Raw genomic sequence first — 20,200 nt, 5'->3', positions numbered from 1 at the left:
GCTGTCACGCCGGCCAAGCTGTCACACCAGCCGAGCTACACCAGCCAAGCTGTCACGCCGGCCGAGCTGTCACGCCGGCCAAGCTGTCACGCCGGCCAAGCTGTCACGCCGGCCGATCTGTCACGCCGGCCAAGCCGTCACGCCGGCCGATCTGTCACGCCGGCCGGTGCTGCCGGCAGCTCGGCCGCCCTGCCACTGACGATCGCTGCCTTGGAGGAGAAGAACGGCGTCGACCCGCGCGTCGCCCGCTTCGTCCTGCCGATCGGCGCCACCATCAACATGGACGGCACGGCACTGTATGAGGCCGTGGCGGCCATCTTCATCGCCCAGGTCCGCGGCGTCTCGTTGGGCATCGGCAGCATTATCGCCATCAGGTCAGTGAAGGGAAGCCGCATCGACATGGGGTCCGAAACTGGCAGAATCACCGTCATCGGGCCAGTGGCGAAGAGCGCCACTGTCCACAGGCGAATATTTATATGGCCAATGATATTCATCATTATCACCATCCTTTCGATTCAGTAACCGACAGCACCGTCATCAGCGAACCAACAATGCGTATTACCGTCATCAGGTCAGCAACTTGCAGCAGCGATATCTTCACGCAAGTGACGGTGGTCCCATCACCGTCACGTTGGTGATCAGCGCCATCATCGCCTTTATGTGGATTACTGACCATGTCATTATCACGACAAAGAAATGGGCAAAAATATCCGTTGAGAGCTGTTCGTGGTGAAATTAGCTGCTGCTGAAAATGAACACGGTACGCCTCAAGGTTTGACAAAAATTTGTCTTCATATAAGTCATGGCTCTAATCCCGAGTGTGGAAAAACCAGCGCTGTGCATGCATTTATTAAAGGGGCTTATATACCTAAAAACCCGTTTTTGAGTTGAGTACACAGTAAATAGCGGTAACGTCTATTTGCTGATCCAGATTTGCCTATCAAATACGTTCCGTATTTGATTTGAACATTTTTGTATTTCACCAACTTTCAACCCTCTGCTTTTGGTTACGCACTACTTGTCCTTAGCAAAACCCTCGTTTTCCCTGGCTTTAGGTCGTGTGTTTGTATTTGTTCGCTCAAAATCCATCCACGAGGTGGTTTTTCATGTATTTGGCTCGTTACAACGTTCGCTAGGTTTGATTCATTACATCACTCACACATCGCAAAATGACCTCAGCGACTGATACGCTCACAGTCCCCCCCCCCTGCCTCCCGCTCCCTCACTTGTTGCAGCACATGAAAAGTACTGTAGAATATGATGTCACGAAATGTGCTACAAAACACGATATTGCGAAATAGGCTACAAAATATGATGCTGTGAATACAATGCGACAAAATATGGTACGATACATTGCGATACGATAACATACGATCCTGTACAATGTGTACACAATCAAATGATGATTTCAAAAAAGGTTCTTAATTGACAACAGAATGTGCCAAACCCAGCGCACACACACAAAGATGAAGGAATATCAATTGAAAGCACATGGAATCCGCACTGACATGCAAAGATCACACACGTGCATACCTGTGACGTACAATCACTCGAGTAACCGGCATGGGCGGCACTGCCCCCAGATGACGTCATATCACACACGTGCATACCTGTGACGTACAATCACTCGAGTAACCGGCATGGGCGGCACTGCCCCCAGATGACGTCATATCACACACGTGCATACCTGTGACGTACAATCACTCGAGTAACCGGCATGGCGGCACTGCCCCCAGATGACGTCATATCACACACGTGCATACCTGTGACGTACAATCACTCGAGTAACCGGCATGGCGGCACTGCCCCCAGATGACGTCATCAAAGCTCCAGTGACGGCGCTAGTGCTCGCGCAGGTCATGCACTCTCACGGTTTAAGGCAAAGGCACACAGAGAAAAACTTCGATATAATCCAAAACATCCTGAACTTTGCTTTCAGAATTGTTTTTGGTCGACGTAAATTTGACCATGTGTCTGACCCGCATGATACACTTCGATGGATGTCGCCTCGACACATGGCAGAGTCACGTGTGCGGTACACCTAGCAGGACAGACTCCTACACTTCCCAGGGCCGAGGACCGATGCAGACAGGAGACGTTCTGGGTACCAGGTGCCAGTATTGTATAATGCATTGACTGCCGACATGACAAAAATAACATAGTAGCCTTTCGTACGCGCAAGAGAGCGCACCTGTTTGAGCGCATGTATGATTGGTAGCCGGTGAATGGGTGTCTCTGTGTTAATTTTTTATCTGCATGCCTTATGTCCTGAACCATTGACACGGGGCTGTGATAGTCACTCCCTGGGCTCATAGCCACACTGGGCTGTGATAGCCATTGTGGCTGGCCCTGCGGAAGTAATGCAATGCAATGCAATACGATCGTTTCTTGCTAAGCAGTATCGGGGAAGGGACAAAAGGCTTTTGAGAACGAGAAGTGTAAGCCAAGCCTCCGATATGCGCAAGACGTGCGCTGGGCATGCGCACGATTACGCTGCGTTCAGCGTAACGGTCAAAAAGTTGCCCTCCGGTTGGCCACTACCCGACCCTGGCGTCCGGCCGGTCCCAACGGTATCCAGATTTTTCCAGATCCGGTTTTTCACATATCTTCAAAGACTCAAGCGCGATTTGCTGCCAGAGCTGAGCGTAAGGTTGCGTTGTCCAGCCCCCTGTGGCAACGTGTCGGTTGTTTCTGGTCAAACTTTTCCCATTCAAGCGTAACGTAATTGACGGACTGTCCCTGTTATGTGTATTTTGTTTGAAGTTATCACTATACGTTGTTAAAATCCAACGAAGTTCTTCTCCTTAGCACGTGTCCAGTGTTAGGTGAGCGCTACATTACAGAGGTCCAAACATGATTTGACTTGACTTGACTTGACGTGTCGCCTGCCGAGCCACAGCGAACTTTTTCGCGTGGTTTCAGAAACGGGTTTCCAGAGGAGAAAAGGTGAATAGTTGTGTCCGATCAATGTGATCTATACCCAGCATCACGTGCATCGTAAATTATTCTTGAACGACCCTCGGTGTAACCTTTCATCGCTGTGTAGCCGAAGTCTAATGCTGCAAATCCTGAGAATAATGGAACAGTTCATTTCCAACGAGATCGGCTAGACATATTGCATGAATTGCGCACAGAAAAATGGCTGTTTATCATAGAAATCCGTTCCTGCTCATATCATTCTTTATATGAATTTATGAATAACAATAAAGCTGTTGATCGAAGTCTTACGTGGTCGGCCCACAAGCTAATCTAAATTAACGTGGCCGTAGAAACGGAGAGATAACTCAGTTATTTCGAGTCAACCCACACATTTCGAGGGTGAAGTGTCATGGATTACAAACACAGATGAATTTGCTACGCATTCAATCACCAACATAGGTCACACGCAAGTCGTTTTTGCACAAGCCACAATGCACTGGACCCGCATGGTAACCACACATTCTTCAGCAGCGCTTTAGCACACGAGTTCGTCTACATCTACCAAATCATCTTTGCACTGCGAGGCCCTGGATTCACGTGCCAATTTTGTGCACTCTTCTAAAAACCTACTCTCCTATATCACCCTCCTAAAAGCAAAGATTTCCTTCCGAGGGTTTTTTATTTGCCATATTTTGATACTGATTTCTTATTGACATTTTCAATCAACAATGTCAATCTTGTTTGTATGCAGCAAGGAATGGAATTAGTTGCTGGCATATCAACAGTAATCGGACCTGAGATAAGGCCGCATTAGTGTTTACCCATGTTGCGCCATATATGCATGCGTCGAAGCTGACGAGACGCGCGAGGGCAAGAAAGGAAATCCTCAGGAAGAATCGTTTGGGTCATTCTTTTGTAAGTAACCCGCGATCTGTTTACCAAGACAAAGTCAGTGATTTTCAGCTCTCAAATGTCGCCCTCAAAATTTCCATTGCGGCTGGAGTGTTGTCACACACTCCGACAGCTCAAAGGAAGCCGTTCCTGCAGTCACCGCAAATGTCAGATCTTTCAGATCTAGCCGTTGGCACTTGCCAATGCTGCCACAGCGGTAGTGCGTGTCAGACTACATTGATTCTGAAACACACCCGGCAATGTCAGTGGGAGTGTTGTTTTGCCACAGCAGTGGGATTCGCCGAGAAATGACTGCATTTTTTGAGTCCTCTTATCGTGCCCATAACAAACATTTCTGCACTCGATATGTGAGGAGGCGCCGGATGCAGCGTAACCGAAGCATGGGGCGCAAGTAATGCATTTGATCGTCACTTTGAATCACCTTTTCGCCGTCACGAACGCATGACCTAAACATGAAAAGCCGCCAGCGACCGCCGACAGCATATGACACATGTAAGTTTGTTTGTGTATTTTTTTTTTACTTTAACTACCCGTCGATGGGACTGAGTTATCAGCCGACAGTGTTTTTGCGACGCGAAAATGTACGATTGCAATAACTGATAAATTTTTTGATAAAGTTGATGTTTGGACGTATCGTGCGCAGAATGGCGTATAAATTGGTCATAAACAAGTGCTTGCGGGCTTACTTCCTTAAGCGACGGAGCGTCTTGGGACGATTTGTGTTTGCACTATTTCGGGTAAACTTACACTCACGCCACTCATGAGATTCCCTGGCCGACCCAAACATTGGCTGCCGACGACGACATTGGCTGCCAAATATTGGCTGACGGAAACCGAGTGTAATGTGATGTGCTGACTGCCGAGGACATTCGAATCTTACTCTGCAGATTTCCATTACGGCTGGAGCGCTGTTATGCATTCCAAAATTCAAGAAAGCGTTCTTACCATCATTGCAAATGCTAGATGTTCCTAATTTCGCAACTGCCACTTGTCAATGCTGCTGCAGTGTTGCAGTACTGTCAAACTCTTAAGTGACCCCGAAACACCCCGCGAAGCCAATGCGGGAGCTGTTTTGCCGTAGCAGCGAGCTTCACTGAAAGCTTATTGCATCTCGTGGTTTCTCGTACAGTACTCGTTGCAAAATACTTGTCACTCGATGTGTGCGTTTTCTTTGTCATTCCTCAAAGCGAGAAGTTGCGGTAATGCATATGATTAGCACCATGACTCAACTTTCTCGCCACAACGACTGAATGATGGAATGGGGGAATGACGGCCGCTAGACACCAACATACGGCTCGTGCGCGTTTCACGCTTTTAAAATGTGGATTAAGTACTAGCCGCTAGCCACGGGCGATCAACCGGCGGCATTTCGGTGACGCGCAAATGTGCAGGTGCGACCGTTCCGGTGAAGTTGATGTATGGACGGGACAGTGCACAGATGACGAACAAATGGGAGATGAATACTGACAATAAATCGGTGCGCGTGTTGACGGAAATTTAACCGAGCCTTTGTCTACAGTTTCGGCGACGGCGTGTTGTATTTGACACCAATTTTTATTTTTCAAAATGACGACATTCCCGGCCTGTCCGACGAATACTGGCGCAACCGTGCGTCGCATGAACTCGTGTTCGCCGCACCAATCGACGACGGCACGTCGGTGAACACTACGACATTGGGTTAGCAACTCCACGCACTCTGGCTGCTGAGATACAGCATAAACCGTGAAAACCGTAAAAACCGACCAACATTATCTTGGCCGCCTCTGAACACGTGACACATGGCACGCGCAACCGTGTGTCTGACACCACGGTATTCCCCGTTCAATTATTCACCTAAGCATGTAAAATTCTTGTCACTCCGACCCCTGGTTGCCGAGATGTGACCACAGTTTCCAACGGCCGTTCGTCCGCTTTGTCGTCGGCCACATTTTCGGGCCACCTGTGCAATGTCAATGGGCCTAAAATGGCTCTTCCGCCGCGTGCCACTTCCAAGGCCTGGACCGCGGCCACTCGCGAGCTTTATGTCGAAATGAGCGCGGGTTAGAAAGAACTGCCCAAAACATGGTCGTCAGTCCCCCTCCAACTTGAGCAAACTTTCGTTCTCAGGGGTTTGAAGGCGTGTTGCCTGAAACAGGATCTTAACCAGCACAGCCAGATACCCAAACAAAATGTACCCAAACGTACAGTCAAAAACCGGGCTCGAATTGGTGGAGTTCAGCGCAGCACGGAGTTTCGGCAGTCCGTAGTTTTTGCATGGCGTTTGCACCACACTTATCGGAATTTTCCAGCGGGCATGCTTAAAGCGTCCGGCATTTGATATATTGGCGTGACGCGTACGACGGAGTTACTGACTGACGCACTACAGACTGACCGGCCCGCTTCCCAGACATCTGCACCGTCCTCCCCCCCCCCCCCCCCCCACACACACACACTCCGTCAATAAACCTCACAGCATGGTTTATGCTTTACGAAACCTCACAGCATGGCTTCTGCTTTTCCACGTAGTTAGGGCTGCTGTTGTTAAGATGTGATTTCAAATACATGAATGGATCAAGTTTGTGTGAAGAAAATACTAACAGGATGTTTTTCATCTATGGCGAGGGACATTGCCAGACAAGATATTGACAATGGCGCAGTTACGAGGATAGCTGGGTATCTGTCAGTCCGGTGCCAAAATCTGTCGCTGAGCATTGCCAGTATTCGTTGCCAGCTGGTGTTGCTGAGTTGCCAAGTTTTCCACTTCTGCTTCATTACGACATCGCCGTAGTTCATAGGGTCACTGCTGTAGTCGAAGTGCGTCATTGGAGTACCTCAAGTATCCGGGACGTCTTGTTACTGAAAATTGCGTCATTGCATTGGTAATTTTCTGCTCGCTTCATAAAACGAAACATTTATACCATGGCAGTAGTCCTAACCATTAACAAGCAGTGGCTTCGTTTCATTTGATATGAATTTATGATCTTTTTAAGATAGCCAAAGTGCAGTGACTTGGCGTCACAAATATATGATGATGTGCCGTTCCACATAATCAATCACATAATTATCCAAATATAAGCGGCAAAGACAGTGGCAAGTAATGTGACTAAATGAAAATATCTCCTTTTACGAAACTCCTTGAAGTGATTAGTTGCCAAGGCTTTCAAAAAGACGTGAATTGAGACAGCACCACCAGTGAGGCAGTATACGTCATTCGATATTCACTTAATGAGCCCACAAACTGATGTGCACTTTGGCCAACAGCTGGAGAAATTGTTCATTTCGGCTAGGTGTCAAGTGTCATCCCATTTGTGGCAGGCGGCAAAAACAATATTTGCTGACCCCAACCACAAAGGCCCCATCAGACTGCTGTAACCTTAGCCCAGTGATCCTGAGTATGTGCCCAAGATATTATCAGTCGCCTATTGGCGCGGCGCTGGCCGCCGCCGCCGCAGTCACCGCCGCCGCCGCCGCCGCCGCCGCCGCCGCCGCTGCCGCTGCCGCTGCCGCTGCCGCCGCCGCCGCTGCCGCTGCCGCCGCCGCCGCCGCCGCCGCCGCCACAGTCGCCGCCGCCGCCGCCGCCGCCGCCGCCGCCGCTGCCGCCGGCACAGTCGCCGCCGCCGCCGCCGCCGCCGCCGCGGTCGCCGCAGTCGCCGCCGCCGCCGCCGGTCCCGACCAAGTTGTTCGTCGCACGCTGTGACTCGATTGCCTAGTTTTACAGCATGAGGAGTTCCGACGCAACCCAATGTTGCGCATTTGAAGATATTGAAACAAGCATCAGCTGTGATTAAACAAGCTCACATATAACTATTGGTACTTTTAGTGAAAGGGCTGCTCTAGGTAACACAGTTTCTCTGCTCAGTAAATATGCTCCTCAATGCGTCATTGTTTGATTACGTCATCGCACCTTGTCCAACATTGATTGGGAACCAATTTACGGCCGTTATATCTGCAAATCGTGCTCACAAACGCCAGCTATGAGCAACTGGACGATTATGTTTTGCTAGGCCCTGATCACCGCAAGGCCAATGAAATGGCAGAATTTGAATGGCGTTATTATGAAGTTATCCACGGGTGTTGATTTGTATGTTTTGGGTAGGCTTCTGCCTCCTCTCCCATATTCCGATTTGGCCCCGCAACGGTGAGTTTGGTCCCCAACCTTCTGAAGCCAAAGTAGAATCAGGCCATCACAAGTTAGAGATCACCATCGCATCAATTTCAAAGCGGCCTTGTACTTATTGTTTCACAAGTGTAAGAAAAAAACTTAGAACTGCGATGTCATGTTCAGCTGACTGCAGCTGACTGAACTAGTCGCACTGTAAAAGCCTCGGGTTCGTACCGTACTTACTGGAGTGCTTCCTCTTTTTTTGCTTGCATGATGCATGCTTTTTAACTACACGATTAGGACGTCATGTTGACTCTGATGTAATTTTGTGTTGTCATCTGAGTGTTTTGGCATTATTCAGTAATGTTTAAATATCTACAAACTGCAACAAGTCTTACTATTTTTTGGCGATACGGTGCGATGCCTTATCAGAAAAAAAACAAACCGGTCAAATGATGACACCCAGAAACGTGAACAGTGTTTTTGCCGGTAACGTTTGAAAGAACCCTTGGAATGTGCCCACCTCCAATTCGCCGTAAATATTCGATGTAGCATTTATGAAAACCTGACGATCGGCACCAGTCGACTGAACCGAAAGCGGCAGTCGTCCCACACTGACCATCAAAACAGCACCAGCCATGTCGAGCATGCCTATCGCGGGTGCTGTGCTGCAGCCTGCAGCCCGCATTACGGTGACCAGCCGGGGATTTCCGTGGCAGCCTTTAATAGTCGCGCACATCAACTCTTTATCTCCACTCCCAAAGCTGTACAAGTCCAAGAACGTCTGAAGCCATATAACATCGACCCTTTGTCGATAGCGGGAACCTGGTTTCGACGATCGAAGCCGAACATAATGATGATGATGTCCGACGGCAACATCTTCCGCCGAAGCAGAGCGAGCAAACGTATTGCAGCAGTGCTATACGTTTGTTCCCGTTCAGTTGGGTGAGCATCCAACACTTTTAAATTGAGAGGAAAGTGGATCAAATCCGTGGAGAAACTTGCGTATTTCAGGCTAGGGTTTCCTCGCCCTGCCCCTAGCCTCTTTTGCTAAACTTGACCACTGTTCTGGAGGATTAATGACGGTGACACGTGACGGATTCGCCGCCAGATTACGCCGCCTTCACTCGCGGCAGGTCTGGCATTCAGGGTCCATTTCCCAAGCAGGGACAAGGCCGGGGCGAAGGGACGGGCCGTGTGAAGGGACCCCGACAGGGGTCCCTTCACACGGCGACTCTGAGCCCACTCGTGACCGACGCATGCAGCCTGTCCAGGGTAAGCTAGGCGTCGCGCGGATTCAGGATAAAGTAATAGAAGAGGATAAAAGGGTCGGATATTCAATCACGAATCACGCTTTGTGCTACATGATATAAGAAGTCGGACATGCTTTCAAGTTAAGAGCCGAAACACGAGCGCTTTATGATATTTTGTTCAGCAAACACTCAGCACCGCCACGGCTAACTCACGAGGGATTGAAGTAATACTCATGAGTGCTAGGGTGGCAATTTTCCACGGCTTGCTTGGCGACGCCTCAACGTCATACTAGCGTTCCATGACACAATCAGACAATGATGTATTGAGAAGAATATTACTAAATTGGTAAATGTTGTCTTGCAGAGCAGTCTCTTTCATTAGAAAGTACACCAATAGTTAAAATAAGCTGATTTTACCATATCTGACGTTTTCTATAATTTCTTTAAATGTGGAACATTCTCTTAGTCAACATTGGATGGGCTGGGTGGGAGCTCAAGCACTCCGAAAGCATACAAAATGAGGCCCCTGGATGGACGCCCTCGTTTGTGTTGGCATTGCTCTCATTTTTTACCTCAATTTGATTCGCTCTATTTAACACGAAGGAAATCTCTCGCCCTCTTTGGGCAAGGGATCCTGTGGGTAGAACGTTTGGGCACATTTTTTCCCTATCAGGGGCTGAATGGTCGTTTCGTCCCAGCCCGCGGTGCCCACCGGCTGCCTTTCTGGCGAAACAAGGGCCTGCCTGAATATGCATTGGTCACTTGCCTGACTCCGGATGGCCCCTGACCCAAGCATTTGGACCCGGATGAACGCGGGGGTCCTCACTGACGTAAAACAGATCCCCTGTCGACGCAGGTGTCCAGTAATTAGCACAGAGAGCCCAGTTCAGCTTAAACGGCCCCTGGTTCGGTTAGGATGGAGAGCCCCCGTTCTGTGATGGAACCTCGGACTGACATACATGACATGACATGACACATTGACATGACACATGACATGGCATGACATGGACATGACACATTCTGTCGCATTGCGGGCTCTCATTGCACATGGAAATATCCACTTGCATTGTCAAAGGACCAACGCGAGGCCCCCCTTACATTCTGGGCCCAGTCCCTTTCCCTGTTCAGGTAATTTGTCTTGGTCGAATCGGGGCTTCTTGCCCAGGCGCCCAGCACACTCTTGGAGGCGCCCCCACGTGGGCTTAAGCTCGCCGTTTGCCCCCCCCCCCCCCCCCCCCCCCAGGCGCACGTAGTACCGCCCCACCGTTAGTCATCTTCCTTCATGCCAAAGCCCTGAAATAATCACTTCTGGTAGAAAAGGCTCTAATCCAAACAATCAAACAACCAGCCGTGACTGAAACTTGCACAGTCTGCTCAACATTGAATGAGCGCCAGTTGATTTCCTCTGGAATTGAAAGTCGTGCTGACCGACGCCAGATCTGAATTGCTGGCTGAAGCTTATCTTTTTGGCCTTAAACGCCGCATAGCCGTTGGGGTGGCAATATTTGAATGACGTTTACATCGCGTCATGCGTGCCTGAATTGTCTTCAAGCATCACTACACAAGAAGTCATCACCACAGTCTACACGCATTGAAGCCACCAACTCACAAATGAACCTTTAAACTCCTTAAGTACGGTAGTTTCAGTTCCAACCAATGCGCAGGCAGGCTGCATAGCACGTAACTCATCAAAAGCGAAGTGACAGCTGTGCTCGTCAGCCCTTTCTACTGGGTGGTCTTAAGCGGCACGCGCTCCTCTCTTCGCGGGCTGGAATTCGAACTTTTCAATGTCTCGCCAGGAACAAGCACGGTCGGTGAGCGTGGCATCTCACCAGGAACCACGCCCCGATCTCACAAAGTGGTCTTTCACGCGGTTCCGAAGGCGTCGGTAGGCCGACAGGTCGGTCTCGGGCCGAGATTCATGCCATGCTCGGTGTTCTTCATCGCGCTGCCGCAGCAGCCGTCGCAGGTCAAAGCTACCCACAGGCCATGGGAAGTGGGAGCTACGACGGGGAGACACGATTTAAGGTGACATTGGACATCGGCCACACTCCATCATCACGATCCTTCCGCCGCATTCCCCCGCCAGAGAGCCGGAGGTCATTGGTGACCACTCATCCGCGACTAATCAGTGATCGGCAGTGGCTCGCTGACTGGATTATCCGTCAGCTAGCCGCCGTGAGCCTGTGAGCACCGGTGACCCGATGTCAGGTCAGTCAGCTGAAAGGATCCAGTGGCCGTTTGTAACCCGGTGTCAGGTCAGCCAACTGTGGTGAGCCAGTGACCCTCTGTGACCCGATGTCAGACCCCGTGGCTGACCTCGTGACCAGTCAGTCAGCTGCATAAATCCAGTGACCGGCGGTGATCCCGTGACCGGTCAGTCAGCTGCAGTAATCCAGTGACCGGCAGTGATCCCGTGACCCGTCAGCCATCTGCAGTAGCCCAGTGACCGGCGATGATCCCGTGATCGGTCAGTCAGCTGCAGTAATCCAGTGACCGGCGGTGATCCCGTGACCGGTCAGCCATCTGCAGTAGCCCAGTGACCGGGGATGATCCCGTGATCGGTCAGTCAGCTGCATAAATCCAGTGACCGGCGGTGATCCCGTGACCGGTCAGCCATCTGCAGTAGCCCAGTGACCGGGGATGATCCCGTGATTGGTCAGTCAGCTGCAGTAATCCAGTGACCGGCGGTGATCCCGTGACCGGTCAGTCAGCTGCAGTAATCCGATGACCGTACGTGACCCGGTGACAGGTCAGTCAGCCGTGGTGAGCCAGTGACCACCGCTGACCGGCCAGCGGAGGCCGGACGCAGCGCGCCTGCCGGCTGGCCCAGTCAGGCCCCCAATCGATGCTCTGCAGCCCCGAGACGGCCAGCCCGGTCCCAGCTCGACACCGGCTCGGACCTCGTTTGTCCGCTGCCCGCCCACCCATCACCCTGCCAGTGATGACTGGGAAGGGGAGTGGCTGCAGCGGCATCAGGACCCCACTCAGCTCTGAAACATGACCGTCGGCCGGGCTTGGTTTCGCGGGTTCAAGATGGTCGATTCATTTAGTTAACAAATTGGACTCGGCCCGCGTTGTTCAATTGGACTTTGGCGTCAAGCTGAAGTCTTATTACATGTGAGTCAAACCGGGATTTAAGCGCATTGTGCCACAGAAAATTTCTGTGGAGTAAATTGGACATCCTGATTTGTTTATCAACAAGCCGCCATCAGGTGCGCTGCTAGGAGCAAGCGAAATGGGCCGACGAAGCATTTTAGTCAGTACACGTATACATCAGCAACACAGAAGCGTCCCTTCAACAACAAACTGTCGGTCAAACTGGCTTGTGAACATAACCAGATGGCGCAAGGCCAGACAGGCAAACCCATGTTCCGGGTTCAAAAGCATGGCGCGTTGATCGCTGGGTCATCTAGCAGCTTTCTGGGCAGTGAGCTTGGGAGCTTTGTGCTGAAGCAAAGAAGTTTTGCAATGGTCCAAAATTACTTTTAAGGCATTACGTTCGAAGAAAGTGTCTGTGGTAACCGAGCGTAATTTCAAAGATTTCGTTTAGGACCAGCGGGGGTGTAGCTTTGGAAAAGTATGAAAGCTAAGTAGGGAAGAAACATACCCCATAGTATTCAAAAATCGGGGTTCTTCCCAGTTTGACTCACTTCTCATTAACGTTGAGGGAGGAAACTACAAACCACAAAGTACATCCGGGGTAGCCGTTAATGGTTGATGTTAAAGGTCATGTCCACATTTGTATGGGCTTTGAACTGAAATAGCCATCCTGAAGACCATTTGGTGCATTTCACATTTCTCCCTATTCTTAAGGCCTAAACTGCTCTAGTTTCTGAGCTACACGCTACGAAGATGTGGAGACTTTTTCGGGGAGGCTATTTCAAGGTTACCCAGACATCCATGGCGGCATCAAAATCATCCGTCATTCCATTGGCCATGCCGCGCTCAAATCTAAAACAAATGTATTTGTCGTCTTTCATGTGTGACGTTCGTGAGCACGATTTCCAGACAAGAGGGTCGTCAGTAGGCTGTCAATCAATGTTGCGTAAGGTTTGACGGCGTAATCAAACACTGACGTATTGAGGAGCATATCTACTAAATAGAAAAATTGTGTTGTCTGGAGCAGTATTTTCCACTTAAAAATGTACCAACAACTATAAGTTACCTTATTTCACCAGATATGATGTTTGCTTCAATATCTTCAAATGTGGAACATTCTCTGTAGCTAATAACTAAGTCCATAAAATAGTGGCGATATTCCGTGCTGTCAGGTAGTATCGACTCGGACCCCGTTTGCGAGGATGCCCAGATTGCCCAGATTGCATTGACCAGATGGTGGGAGATATGAGTAGCCAAACTGACATATGGGAAGTGCACAAATGACAAACGGTTCATTGCGCCTTGCAAGCGGCGAAAATCAGCGGCTCGATAGTTAGAGGCTTTAACTCTATAATTGTACTACAATCAAACGTGTCTTGTTTGTGAAACAGACCAATGTCTCGCTGTGGTCAGACCGAAAGGTGAAAGACGCCAGACGTCGTCTCGGCAACACACGACAATACCACGCTGTCCGCAGCGGTGCAGCCATAGGCTTGGCAAATGGGGGGGGGGGGGGGGGGCACAGGGCCCCCTAATGGTGAAAGGCTTTCCCAGAAACACCCGATTCAGCTCGCTTGATTTTGACGGGGGCACGATTTTCTTTGCTTTATTTTTAGTCTTACCTTTTTAACTGGAACTCAGCGAGCAGGTACAGAAAGATGCGATTCTGGTTGTATTTTGCAGCAGATAAACTGAAGAAAGCCCGCGTTACATGATTTCATGAAATAAATCGCTGGCGCTATTCCTTCGATAGTGCCTTAGTAGACTATTTCTAAACCGATAGAGCTCAGAGGTTTTGCCAGACTTCTTTGTGTTTTTTTTACAGAAATAGTGAGTGCCTTGTAAACGTAGCTTGCAGACAAAACATTGGCATTATTAATTGACGTTATATTTACGCCATCGTTATGGCTCCAAACTACACATTCATTGACATTATTTTTCGTGCTGCCAAGTAAAGCAATTTGAATGCACAACGGCAACCCATCTTCGTCCACAGATATTCACTTTCCTTTAGAATCGAGTTGTGAAAAAAATATGCTGCATCATTCTGAACATTCACGCTCACAATTCGGAGAAACCAAAACCATGGCGCCCAACGTTGCCGTCGCCAGAGGCCCTCTGCAAAAAAGCACCTCTGAACGCCTTATTGAACTTCAGTTCGTACATTTAGGACAGCGTCGCAGCGTATGTTTTATCTGTGCGATTCTGTTATTGGTAATAGGAACAGATGAACATTGACAGCACGATAAATAGGCGCTGGAATTTGGTGGTGGAACTCGTGGAGTTGTGGAGTTAAGGTAGAATCTGTATTTTTGTGTTGCTATAGCTACCAACTGCCCCAGAAGACAGCCTCAAAACTATGCAGCTTGAGCATACGGCCATGTTGAATCTTTAAGCTGTACGGATCGCCTTTGAAAGGGCTGAAAGTACTATAACCTACCGGTCGTTCTTGTGCGCCCGGCACCCACCACCTGGCGTCACCTGCAGCGGCCAGCGTCTTTCGCTTTGACAGAAACTGCCACCCGGCCATCGGTATTCTCGCTCCGAAGATTACGGGCGCGCAGACTAAAACTTGTTTATGCAATCCGCTTCCTTAGAAGATTCTGCAAAAGGATGAACATCCGCAGGCAAACATGGGTTGACTTTTTCATTTTTTGGCCCTATATCGATTCATTCTATTGAATATTTAGGAGATTTCTTACCGGGCAAAGGTGGCCGTGATTAGAACACTAGGTAACACACTATCGTTCCCGATCAAAGGCTGAAGAGCCATTCCATCGAAGCCATTCCAATCCCTCCATTGAAGAGATTCAACTTAATTTTAAAAGTACCTCCAGGAATAAAGCCAGAAACTGGGCATCATACTGCTCAGGTTCAATGATTTCAACATTTTATGACCCGTTGAGGGTGCAGTTTCTAATGTTGCATCGATCAATATGTACCACTTCAATCAGGATGTCAAAACCTAACCAATGATATCAATTTCAAAAGGACCGTAAGGACCCTGGTTCGATGGTTTTGAATTTATAAACCGGTAGTAATCATAGTTTCGGATGAGGCAAAAAACGAGACGCACCATCGTTATCATTATCATGCACCATTGTTCCACCGCAATAATGCACTGGTATGCACTTGGCTAAAATCATGAGAGTTTGTGCATGTGAATTCATATTTTTGACATCTCTGGCGTTCATAGTCTTGAATGTGCGTCGAAACACGATGTGCTTTTATGACGAACGCGTCAAACGTTACCATGGATTCCGTTTGAGAAATATTGTAGTGGTCAAGGTAAAACGATCTTGAAACTTGCACCCTACCGACGACCATCGTTTTAAATGTGGCTGAAACGGTATGCACCATCGTAATCAGCATGCCAAACTCTGTCATTGATGGAACGTGGCGGAAAAAGAGACGCGCTATCATCATTATGTTTAGCATTACGAGTGGTGTGAATTCGAACAGCGTCGTGTCGGTGCGGCTGAGTAACAGTACATTTTAAAGATATCTGAACGTCGTAATTTGGAGTGTGGTTCAAAACGAGGTGCACTATCGTGATCAGTATGTTAAACACTACCGCTGATATTAGTTTGAGAAAAATCGTGGGAGTACAGGTGCAACGGCCTTAAACGTCGTGCGCTTCTGTCATAATGTTAAATGTGTATCAGAATGAGATGCAGCATCGTTATTAGCATTTCAAACACTACCAATGATCTCAGTTTTAAAATGATCGTGCGGATCCGGGACCATAACCTATAACTTTATGCATCTCTTTCGGTCGTAATCATGAATACCATTGGAAACGAGATGCTGTATCGTAATCAGCATGTTTAACACTACTAGAGGTATCTATTTAACCACAACCATGGGAGTCCGGACTCGTGACGTCACCATCCCTGGCGGTGATGGCCTTGACTTTGCCTCGAAACGAGCTGCCCGATAATAAACAGCATGTCAAATGATGCCGTTGATCAGTTTGAGAAAATCTTAAGGGTCCGGTGCGACTGCTTTGAACTTCGCACATCTCTAACGGTCATAGTTTCGAATGTTGGCCAACATGAGATGCATTATCTATATCAGCATCCCAAACACTACCACCGGTCTGAGTTAAAATAATCGTAAGGATCCGGGTCAACGACATGCCTTTGTACACCCCTGTCAATCATAGTTACGAATGTGTATCGGAACAATATGCACCATTGTAGTCAGCACGTCTAGCTCTGTCGTTGATGTGAGGTAAAAATCGCGTGTTCCGAGATTAAATGGCTTTGAATTTTGAAGACCTCTAGGGGTAGCAATGAGGATGTCAAGCATTACTATTGACACAAATTTCAGAGAAAAATCATATTTTTTCTATTTCAGCCCGTGTTTGAATGTTAATGTGAGTGTGAACACGAGTACGAGGCTGTCCTGACAGAATCGCTTCGGGAGACGTCTCTAGGAGACCGGCCTCCGTTGGCGACTCTTCAGGTCGCATCCCTCACACCAACCAGACCCGGATAAATCGTATTTTTGATCATCGGCGCGCACGCACATCGCAATACAAAAAGAAATGCTGCGAAAGATGCACCCTTGAGTTAGAGTATTAGATTTTAGATTATATTTAGGTTAGATTAGACATAAGGTTAGATTTAGATGGAATTATATTTAGATTAGATCAGATTTCCATTTAGATTTATTATATATTTGTTTGGGAAGTGCAGGGCAAATTGGGCTCGCAGGAGGGCTCGCAAAAGGAATAACGTTTTATATTTCGTATTCGCTTGGGCTGAGTTATGCTAATATTATTTTATATTCGTTTGGGCCGAGTAATACTTACATTATTTTGGATTTGTTAGGTCTTAATAGTGCTTTAGTTGGCAAAGGTCACTTTGGCTTTGGCCCTCTCCCTTCCATAAAGTGATATCTTCTTCCACCTCACCATGGGCGTGACTTCGGGGTGTTTGAAAGGTTGGGTGAGGTGACATTAGGCTAGTATGCGATCTCTGACAGTTTCTACGCCCAGCAAAGTCTGATTGACAATGCATATCGTTCATGGTCTTATGATCTCGCCTAATGCGAAGTCCCATAAAAAATGATTGACTCGAATATGGCGCCAAGGATCGGAAATTCCGTCTCCAATCAGGATCCACCATTCTAGGACTCGAACGTATGTGCGATGAAGCCGGACAAACTCGGACTCGGGCTCAAGATCCTAGCAACCGAGCTAGGACCCAGGTTCTGTGAGCATCACATGCTCTGCACAGGGACTTGGTCCATGTTTTGGGACCCATGCCGCCCCGGCGTCTGGCACGGACATGTCCCACATTGCCTTTCATGCTCCCGGACCAGACCGCGATGCTCCCGAACCAGACTGCGATGCTCCCGGACCAGACTGCGATGCTCCCGGACCAGGGCGCAATGCTCTCGGACCAGACTGTGATGCTCCCGGACTAGGCGTGTCCCGCATTGCGTGCGATGCTCCCGGACCAGCCCGCCGTCCCGGGAGCTGGCCTGAGGCGTGCTGTCCTGCATTGCAGCATCACGGCGACGGCGGCCAGCATCGGCGCCGCCGGCATCCCGCAGGCGGGCCTGGTTACCATGGTGATGGTGCTGGACACGGTCGGCCTGCCAGCTGAGGACGTCTCGCTCATCATCGCCATCGACTGGCTGCTGTACGTGACGTGACGTGGCGTGACGTACGTGACGTGCCGTGCTCGGACCCCAGCCGCACCGGCCCCGCCCCGCGCTCACATGCCTCACGATTCGCGGCTGGGGAGCAGTGCTCCTGGTCTGCCGCGTGATAAGGCAGCTAGTAAGCTAGTGAGGTAAACAGTCAGCAGTAGCTGGCTTTACCATTCTTGCCAGCCAGCTCATAACGCTGAGTATCGATCTCGTCACATGTCGCCGAGAACGGGCCATTTGTCCGAGATGCGTCGTCTCGAGCGGACATCTGTCCGAGATGCGTCGTCTCGAGCGGACATCTGTCCGGGATGCGTCGTCCTGAGAGGACCGTTGGTCGTTTCCGAGTCGTATCGACTGTGCCATTGGCAGCCTCCTCTGGTGACTGACGCTGTTGACGCCCGCCCATCAGGGACCGGTTCCGTACGACCATCAACGTGCTGGGCGACTCTCTGGGCGCCGGTATCGTCAACCACCTGAGCAAGCACGAGCTGGCCAAGATCCCGCCCGCCACCGACATGATGCCCGCTAAGGCCGACATGGGCGAGAACGGCATCGAGGCCACGGCCATGTGAGGTGTGCGTCCTCGCGCGCGAGCCGGCCTGCGCCACCTCTGCCGCGGCGGTGTACAAATGTGACGCGGCGCGGCTTCTGTCGGCCGACGCGGCGCTCGGTAGTGCTCGGTGGGCACGCAGAGAAAGCCCATCAGCTGCGTGTACTGTTTCGACATCCCACCGACTGGGAGCCGCTCTTCAGCTGTAGCGGCGCTCGGCCCTCGCCCCGCTGTCCCTCAGAGCTGAAGTGGTATTCGTGTTTTGCGTAGTTTTCTAGTTTCAGGCATAGTTGTCGTGCGTGGACGTTAACTCGTGGTAACTCGATCGGCTGCGACGGATGCAGATGGCACGGCGCTGGCAGCGGTGTTCGTCCTCTCCGCGGCGCGCTGAACAGATGGCCGGCCCGTTTGAGCTTGGCGGTGCCGCTCCATATTCTCGTCTCGCCGCCTCGCCGTGTAGTGCGTGCGGGGACGTTTTTTTTTTGTTTCAGCGGGACAGCTCCCACTCCTGTCATCCCACCAAGTGACTCGTTTGGCCCTATTGGATAATTGCCGCGCCGGAACCGTTGATTCAATAGAGCGCTGCCAACTAGACTGGTGCGTGTGAATGAGCGCCGGCTGGCGCAGCGGCGCCAGGGCGAGCGCGCCGCCTCTCCGGCGCCACTCGCTCCGGACAGCTCGGCCGAAGCGGGTCGGGCGACAGACGACCTAGCGTGCGGCGCAGAGGGCGCCGCAGCGCCGGCGCCAGTGACTGATGATCCCGGGAATCAATGGCAACGCTCCCAGAGACGCCCCTGCTGCGCGACAATGGGCTCAATTTCGCCGGAGTCAAGTGGGTGCCGTGGGGAGCGGCTCTTGCAGATGCTGCGCTCGGGCACAGCGATATCCGTGGCGAACAGCTCAAGTTGCATGACTTACCAGGTCGAACTTTAAAGTGGATTTTTCAATTTTTGTGTAGTTCGCAACCGAAATAGTCAGCTTGTAACACATGCGTATATATTCACAGCTGCAATGGTATGAAGAGGCAAAACGCACTACTTTCTGAACTTGAAAACAATACACTCACTAGATCAATCCGAACCGGGATTCTTTGAATGAGAAAACAAAAGACCACCGGACTAACCACACCGACAGCCAGCGACCGGACCCAAAAGCAGTGCTGTCGGTTGCCTTTTAGTCAGGACCGGGATTCTTCGAATGAGAATACAAAAGATCACCGGACTGACCCCGCCGGCAGCCAGCGACCGGACCCAAAACCAGTGCTGTCGGTCGCCTTTTAGTCAGGTGTGGCACTATGTGCAGTTTTAGAAGAAAGATGACGCTAGTAGTCCCTGCTCCATATTGCTCCTCTGAATCTGCCCCTTTGCAAAAACGTATGCATCACAGATTGTCTTGCAAATAACTTAAGTGATATTCATTCTAACCAAATAACCCAAGACAATGTATATTTTGATCCCCCAAAATATTTCTATCCGCACTGGCACTGCTAACATGTTCATTTCGGTTTTTAACTTGGTATACATATATGCTGCTCCTGTGCATTCCACTTGTGTCCCTCAAATTGGAGAAGGATTCTCCAGATCTCTGGGGTAAACAGAATCTGTCTCCACAGCTTAACATAAGTCTTAAAGCCCACAGGGCATAGGTTCAAGCACACCAACATTACGGTTCAGAAGCAGTCTGTGTTCCATGGTTGTGCGGCTCTCATCCGGTTGTTTTGAT

The 20,200-nt window shown here is 50.0% G+C and overlaps 1 protein-coding gene across 1 annotated transcript in view; it reads left to right on the top strand.

Moving 5' to 3' along the window:
- The window catches only part of LOC119108652 (excitatory amino acid transporter 1), a 32,083-nt gene extending 13,011 nt beyond the window's left edge, over positions 1-19,072 (top strand). Inside the window, exons 5-7 of the mRNA XM_037232271.1 lie at positions 180-374; positions 17,784-17,918; positions 18,338-19,072. Of these exons, the coding sequence (XP_037088166.1) occupies positions 180-374; positions 17,784-17,918; positions 18,338-18,500 (493 nt within the window). The 3' untranslated portion in view covers positions 18,501-19,072. The remainder of the gene's footprint in view (positions 1-179; positions 375-17,783; positions 17,919-18,337) is intronic.
- Positions 19,073-20,200: the final 1,128 nt, after the last annotated feature.

Source organism: Pollicipes pollicipes, unplaced genomic scaffold (assembly GCF_011947565.3).
Source record: "Pollicipes pollicipes isolate AB1234 unplaced genomic scaffold, Ppol_2.1 Scaffold_6686;HRSCAF=7923_pilon_pilon_pilon, whole genome shotgun sequence".
Lineage (NCBI taxonomy): Eukaryota > Metazoa > Arthropoda > Thecostraca > Pollicipedomorpha > Pollicipedidae > Pollicipes > Pollicipes pollicipes.
Note: the sequence above shows the minus strand (reverse complement) of the source record. Positions and strands in the feature narration are given on the sequence as shown.